The sequence below is a fragment of the Genypterus blacodes genome, unplaced genomic scaffold (genome assembly GCF_046128005.1).
Source record: "Genypterus blacodes isolate CSIRO-AG114 ecotype Tasmania unplaced genomic scaffold, CSIRO-AGI_Gbla_v1 ptg000133l_1, whole genome shotgun sequence".
NCBI lineage: Eukaryota > Metazoa > Chordata > Actinopteri > Ophidiiformes > Ophidiidae > Genypterus > Genypterus blacodes.
In genome coordinates, this window is record NW_027466935.1 from 5,169,013 (window position 1) to 5,177,106 (window position 8,094).

Below are 8,094 nucleotides of genomic sequence, written 5' to 3' on the forward strand. Positions count from 1 at the left end.
TCGTGATTTCTCCCTGGAACTCACAGGATTCCGATCCCTAATCCGAGTCTCTGCATGATTGAAAAGGACAGTTTGTCATTCTGAGTTTGATTTTATCTGAAGAATACACTTGGCAGCAATCTTATATTATCCTATGGAACGCCTATTGCAGTTATAAAATGACCAGATCCATGCAAAAATCCTAATGACTCATTCACTGCCATCCTGTTGTGGGATGATTTAACAGTATAACGTGTGTACTGTCCTCCTGTAGCATTTTGTAAATATGAAGAACCCAAATTGTTATATTGGGATATTTCCCTTTCTGTCTTGGTGCAGAATTTACAGTGTAATCCCACCGTATGAGGCAATATCTCATGTGTGACAATCACCCTGATGGAATTCTGGCTTAATTATACACGCATACATCACACACAAACACACTCACGCTTGCATATATGAACCTTGAATATCTGTATCGCTGCAGGCTGGGACTCATGGTTTAGAAGCTCTGCACGTCCTTCGCTGAAATGCACCAGCAAATTTTGTTTAGAAAAAAAAAAAAAAATGGACCCGATAACTTTAACAGCAGGGTAGGAAAAACGTCCGTCGACAGTCGATAATAAAAACATGCAGAGGGACAGACAAGCTTGGGGCCTTCCACATTCAGGAAAAGGACATCGGAGAGCTGCAGACAGGAGACGAGTATGGCATTTGTATTTTCCCCCAGCCCATTGATTTGTATATGAAAACATAGCGCTTTTATTCTCCCCCCTTCTGGGCTCTGCTTCTGAGTGATCAGCTGATGAAGAGACTAGCAGCTCGCCGCTATGCTGGTTTGCTAATTCTCTCCCCCCCAGCTGCAGCCGATCCTGATAGCCAGCCTGCGGATTGCAGTCAGGTAAATATCCTCCTCCATGTCTTTTCCTCTCCGGCACAGGATTCAGCCAGGCTACATCGCATGGGAACAGAGGAAGAGATGGATAAAACGCGCGCGCGTCTGTGTGCGTGTGTATGTGTGTGTGTGTGTGTGTGGGTGCGCGAGGGAAAGAGCAGGAGTCCTATTGTGTGTCTATTTGTGTTTGTGCGTGTGTGTGTGACTGTGTGAGTGAGAAGGGGAGAGGGAGTGTGTAGGTGTGTGTTCGAACAGATGAGAGGGAATCTTAGCCAGACGAGTCAGGGAAGAGGCAGGCTTGTTATGAGATAGCACAGGCATGGAGCAGCACATGCACACACTAACACCCTTACGCTCGGCACACACACACACTCAATCAGGCAGCTTTCAGCAGTGTTGTATGTCTTTGAGGATTACCCTCTATCCCTCTGTATTCCACTGGAATGACTGCAGTCCCTTAGAGACACCAGTGGGGCTTTCAAAGCTTGTGTTTGATCCGTGCGATGATGAGCGGGATTTCTTTTGTTACCTCTGTTATGCCGTTGTCTTCTGTAACTCAATTCTCTCTCGCAAACATTTGTCTTTCATCCCTCCCAAAGCATGCACCTAATATTTAATGTGTCCATTCGGTGGACCGCTGAGACTCATTTCAGTATTGGTCATATGCTGCTTCACAATTAGGAGAATCACCGATTGTTTTGTCATCGATAATTAGAATGCACGCTCATGTTCAGCTGCTGCTTTCACATGTTTGTAGACAGATGCTGAGATGTGTTGAATTAAACATTTCAGCTGGCTTTTACCCCTGGACACCATGGTTTTCACAAGTGCACGGTCTGTTGTGTGATGTGAGTGCTGGTTTATGTGTCTGTTTGATTTATGCATCAGTATTCCGTTCAGACTGGCCAGCATGTCCCTTGTATTTCCTCCCTCTTCTCTCCAGCCGAAGCTGCTGTCGCCATCGCCGACCGCATGCATGTTCATGTTTCCGGCCTCTGTAATTGCCTTTGTTGAAAATACAAGCGGTTGTTGCAGATGTTTGAAAAGGATCAATGCCATGATTTAAAATAACTCGCCAAAGTGACCACACAGCAAAACGTCACCATAACGCCTCATTGGTGTGGATGAGGGTGAAGACAAAGCTGGGAAAATGAGGATAAATGAACTGTGTTGACTTTACGGTGTGTTTTTGGCATGTGTTCCTTGTAAAATAACATTTCCTAATCGTGTGAGAACACAGCCCCCGGGAAGAAAAAACATCAATCTGGCCTAAATTTGCAGAGACAACACAAGCATTTGGCATCGTTTCCCTCTATGCAAATTTGAATACCACACACACAAATATATAAATAAACTCTCCGCACTTCAAAAACAAAAACAGACCCTTCAATGTTGAATAAACATTGCTCATCAGACGGCAATTTGAGTGTTTCAATTTGACTGATAGGCCGGGCGGTTCCAAGTACTTCAGATTTGGGGGTTTTGTGATGACTGATCAATCTACGACGTACAGCAATTAACTCACGGTGAAATTCAGAGGAAGAATTCAAATGAATGGAAATAGTCTTGACAAGAAATCAATGACTCCCTCAGTCACTCATCCTTCTCCACTTGATGTTGTCCTCGAAGTGATGAAATTCAGACAGAATAAAAACAACGCCACAGGATCTGTGTGTATAACTTAATTTCACTATGCCACCGCCCGAAGCCTCTTTCCACTTGTTTCATCTGGTTTGCTATCTTGAACATTCCTCTCCCCCCCTCCCCCCCTCGCAGCCCAAGGAAGGACACAACGGTTCCTTGGAGGACATGGAGGCAGACATCAGTTTGAAGAAACGCAAAAGTGATCACCAGGGAGACAAAGAGCCCCAGACTGTTCAGGAAACAGGGGAAAAGGTCAAAAGGAAGCGAGGACGTCCACCTGCTGAGAAACTACCTCCCAATCCACCTCAACTTACCAGACAGCTGAACACACTGGTGGATATGGTTATCAACTACAAGGACGGGTACGGCAGCGTTGGGTGTGCATAACTGCTGCATATAGACGGATGAGAGACTAAAAATCAAGTTTTGTTTCCACCAAAAGCAGTCAATCACCATATTTGATATTAGGGTTGTGTTTTTCCCACCACGTAAACTTGCTGTGATACTGCAGGTTGTCTGCTAGATGGGGGCACTTTCGAGCTGGACATTAGGAAGGCAAGACAGCTGGAGTTCTAAGCCATATTCCTTCCAGACGATAGATATTCTGCTATACTGATAAAAATGAAAGCCGGGGTGTGATTCTCGGTATTAAACTACGCAGAATGCCCACAGCTGAAAGTGTGACGTCAGAGAGGGGAGGGGTAGCGTGACTTACTATGTATCTTTATCTGGGAGAAAAAAACAACAACTGTAGTCGGAGATGCTCAGTGCTCAGTCAAATATGCAAAATGTTGTTGACCAATCTGTCAAAATATCTGATTTGGCAATTTCAACATAATGAGAATATTAAATAATGAAGTCTGGACATGTTTTAGACATTGTGGTGACTTCTGGGCTGGGTTTTGATCTAAGAGTTACCCGTACCTTGTGCTTGCAGGCTGGGTCGACAGATCAGTAAAGGTTTTGTGCAGCTTCCATCCAAGAAGGAGGTGCCGGAGTACTATGAACTGATCCGAAAACCTGTGGACTTCAGAAGGATCAGGGTATGTATCACTACACACTTTCACAACAAATCTTATTTATAATTTCAAAATCTAATTCACATTCAGACATTCACGTACAAAGGACATTCATTTAAAATGTATATAATAACAACAACAATAATAATAATTTTATATACAACATTCTATAATAATCTTAAATTGTAATTCAATAAAAATAGATAAATTGTGTTTAGATAACAGGTGTACCATTATTAGTGCTTTGGTGTCGTGCATGCTGATTATGTATTGATTGTAATTGATTTTATCTACCAAACAACTTAACACACGGAATGTGACGTGGAAACTAAGATTACCATCAAATAAGCAACAGTAGATGAGGGTTAGTAAGGTCATACGCCTCAGAAACCTCAACAAACATCACATGAACGAGCCATGAGGACATGTGCAGTTTTAGCTCGCGAGCTAGCTGCACAACTTTGTGTGCTTAAGTAATGAAAAGGTAACAAATGTTTGTTTGTTTTTAAACAGCGGCTCAAATGATATTGAAAAAAGTTGAACAAGATAAAATATTTGCTCACCCTCGTCTCTGTCCAAATATCATTAACATGTTAAAGTACGTGTTCAGCTTTCTCCAAAACACAGTTATAACAAAGTGAGCGACTGGTAACATACTGATCCAGAAGCAGAGAGTAAGAAAGCCAAGGATCCTACATTCACTGAAGGCAGCAGTGAGCAAGACAATGGTGCCTTCGAATGCGTTTGGAAATTTAGCAATTTAGGGTAAACCGCATGTAAAGACGAAATAAAGTGGCAAACATGAAATGCCCAAATCCTTTCAGTGTTTGACGGCGACATATGAAATAAACATATGTGCATTGAAATGATCAAAGTAGCCGTTGCCAAACTGATTTCACTTTCCCGCTGTTTGCCTCATTTGGTGAAAATGTCTTTTGCATATCCTAATTAGTGATTGTATTGCAGTATTCTTACTTTAAATTAAATAAGTATTTTTGATGTACAAGACATGCAGTCAGTGAGTCACTGGAAGTGACTTGAAATTGAAATGCATTAAATGAAATGCATCATTTTCACACCCACAGCCTACAGAGACAAGTGACAGCAGCTGTCAAAGGCCAACCTTCATTTTCTGAAAAAAATGTATGAGGAGGAGTATTCTTTGAGGGGGGATCTCCCTTGGAATTGCCTCTCCTGAGATTTCTTCGTTTTTCTCTTATACATTGAGGGTTCCTCTTGAGTTTTTCGTTGTTGTCCTATAGAGCCTTGGGCTTTGTTGTTGGCCTGTAAAACCCCTTTGAGACATTAGATATGATATTGGGCTATAGACATAAAGTAGACTTGACTTGACATGACACTCGGAAGAGCCTCTTCTGCTTAATATGAACCACTATCAGATTTAAAAAGAAATAAGCATCTTAATAGGTTGACTAGGTTTTGCATGTTACCTTATGAAGCAACATTGCAACAATGTGCAACAATGTGCAACAATGATCACATTTCCTGAGTGACAGAGGATTATAGAGGACGATTTTGAAATCCATATTTGCATATTTCCATAGTTCTTGGCACTTCCTTTTCTGTGACTGCCTTTGTCTTGCATTTCCTGTCAAACAATAACAATCAATTCTTTTATGAAGATGGTTCATATGAACACAATATCCAGATTTGGGCAACAATGTTGAACTTTTGTTTTCAGGAACGTGTGCGTAATCACAAGTACAGAAGTGTGGGGGATTTGGAAAAGGACATTATCCTCCTGTGTCACAACGCTCAGACTTTTAATCTGGAGGGATCACAGGTGAATTTTTTCATTTGAAAGCATAATTTGCAACAATTGTTCTTTCTGCACACACCTTGTCAAATCCGGAGTTGTTGTTGTTGGCGTGCGTGCGTGCGTGCGTGCGTGCGTGCGTGCGTGCGTGCGTGCGTGCGTGCGTGCGTGCGTGTGTGTGTGAATCTGAACATGTTAGTGTCTGTGTATTTACTAGAATTTGTGAGCGCGTGTCTCTGTTTATCACTGCAGATTTATGAGGATTCAATTGTTATTAAGTCTGTTTTTGAGAGCGCGAGGCAGAGAATTGTCACGGATGAAGAACAGAAAGAGGCGGTTAGCACCAGTCACAGTGATAATGGTGGTGGAGCTGAAGACCAATTTGTTCCATCAGCAGGTGAGAGATGAAACAAAAACATCATCAGGTTATAGACTAAATAAAGAAAAAGGGAGACAGGGACAAACAATACTGTGGTAAACACCTGGTGATCAGACAGACAGACACACACACACACACACACACACACACACACACACACACATATATATATACACATATATATATATACCTATATATTCTTGGACCTGGATCATGCCCTTCCCTTCCATTAAGTTTCATTAACCTGTTCAGTGCTTTTCTAATAATACTATGCATTCCAGGAACATTAATCACCAACATTATCAAAACCATTACTAATAATATTATTTCTTTGTTTCTGACCAGTGACTCCGTTACCGGTACAGCTGAAAAAGGGAAATAAGGAAGCCAGAAGCAGAAACACAATGGCCAAGAGGCTCCACAGTGTTTTAGACAGTGACGAGGATCTAGAGGACAACACTACAAAAGATGAAGGCTGAACTGAAGGGGCTTTTATTTTTGTATTCTGGTTCGCATCTGTTCTGTCACATCCCCTTTTCAGCAAAAGAAAGGTCATTCAAATTAATGGACGGGGTCACACTGAGAGGTACTTCTGTGAACAAAGTGTTCAGTCTGATGAATTCGCAGAAGCTCTCATGTCTTGCTCCTCGTTGTGCTGTTCTTTTCATTTTTGCAGCTTTTTAACAGTATTTATTGTTTCTTTTTAATTGGCCTTAGTCCCTGTGAGTGCTTCTTCAGATATAACGTCCAAACAAGTATCACTGACTGTTTTTAATCAATATAGTATGATTGTATAAAATGCCTTTATATATAATGGAGCATGATATATACCTTCTGCAGTTGGATCTTCCAGAACAGCACATGATGAAGACAATGTAAACGTGTTCAGGGCTCAACTAATGAAGCAATGAGATGATAATGCTTTGATAAAACAAAGGTCAGATGATACAGTGTTAGTACTGAGAGAATGCCTTTTCACTGTTTCTGATACTTAATGGAATACATTTGGGTCTCCTCAATTTGACCGTTTATATCATTTGTGCTACAGTATATTCACATATTGTATAGTTTGTGTCCGAGAAAAGTAAAAACTGATTTTCTGTCGCTCCCCTGGTTCTTGGGGAGGATGGAAGACGTCGTTGTTGAGACAATCCCTTGATAAATATGTCACTTAAACACTTGGGAAATAAATTTTATCAAAAAGTCCACCCGGCTGTTTTTATGTCTCAGTCAGAGCAGAAACGACTGTATATGCAACCAAAAATGTGTTATTATAACCACATTTCAATGCTCAATACTTGTACAGAATAACATCTAAGCTTTGGTTTAACGGCAGCTGTCAACTGATGACAAATAGTATGGATTGATTTCTTTCTTCAAGCCATTTCAATATTAATTTGATCAAAATCCCTTAGCCCCTTATGTTATTTCTCACCCATAATTACATTTAGTATGAAAATCATCTCCAATACCTTGAGGAAAGTGTCAACTCTTACAACGTTCATGTTGCAACCAGGGTGTTGGTGTGGTTTTACAGTCTTATTTGTAAAAAGAAGCAGTTGCAGCTTCCAGTCATCAAATATCCACAGAGAAATAAGCATTTTGTGAATTGGCAGGATCATACAGGAGTAATGTAAATATGTATGTATGTAATATATGTATTTGTGCCAATCGGCCAATAGGTGGTGCAAGAGAGCTGTTGTTCTCCGGTCTTGTAATTGTGGTTATATCCATAATTGTTGCAACAACATCGAACTGTGACAATTTTCATGATAGTTCGTGATTCCTGTGATATATAATGTAAAGCAGTTCAAATTCAAATGGACTGTGTGTCCCAGTGGTCACAGAGTGGGAGGCAGGGTAATTTAGTTCCCACTTCACCTGGAGGAAACCCACCCACACACACACACACACACACACACACACACACACAACGTACCAACCTCCCACAGAAAGGTCCGGAGGGATTTGAGCAATGAGGGCACAGTGCAAACAAACCAAGCTACCATCTCAGTCATACTCTTGAAAAGATAAAGAATTTTCCAATTCCAATTTTCAATCTTCAGCAGTCCACAAGACTGATATCTTATTTATCCTTTCCACTGCATGAGCGTTTATGAAAAAGATCTCCGAAAAGTGAGACTGAGGTATAGTAGAAGAAAAGTTGGAGGAAATTCTCTTTTATAAACAAACATTAATTAAGAAATCCAGCATTTCTGTGTTTTATAACTTCAATTCAAAAGTGCATTGCAAGGTTTGTATATGATAAAGGGTCTGTGACATAATCTGTTTCCTTGTAAGGGTAAACAATGAAAAGTGACGTGATGAAAGCAAACATGATACATGCTAATGAGAGGTGTGTGCACCTTTCAGTCATGCAACAATACCCAATCAAAAGCTTTGT

General features: G+C 40.9%; 1 protein-coding gene across 1 annotated transcript; it reads left to right on the forward strand.

Moving 5' to 3' along the window:
• The first annotated feature begins 784 nt into the window (after nucleotides 1–784).
• LOC143010995 (SWI/SNF-related matrix-associated actin-dependent regulator of chromatin subfamily A member 2) lies at nucleotides 785–6,169 on the forward strand. Its single transcript, XM_076163637.1, has 6 exons — nucleotides 785–880; nucleotides 2,651–2,880; nucleotides 3,456–3,561; nucleotides 5,237–5,338; nucleotides 5,564–5,708; nucleotides 6,036–6,169. The coding sequence occupies exons 1-6, from the start codon at nucleotides 785–787 to the stop codon at nucleotides 6,167–6,169; spliced, it is 813 nt and encodes a 270-aa protein (XP_076019752.1).
• Nucleotides 6,170–8,094: the final 1,925 nt, after the last annotated feature.

Coding starts and splice junctions, on each gene's coding strand:
- LOC143010995 (XM_076163637.1), top strand. CDS start 785: ATGAAGAGACTAGCAGCTCGCCGCTATGCTGGTTTGCTAATTCTCTCC. Junction 881..2,650: donor AGCCTGCGGATTGCAGTCAG/GTAAATATCCTC, acceptor CCCCCCTCGCAG/CCCAAGGAAGGACACAACGG. Junction 2,881..3,455: donor GTTATCAACTACAAGGACGG/GTACGGCAGCGT, acceptor TTGTGCTTGCAG/GCTGGGTCGACAGATCAGTA.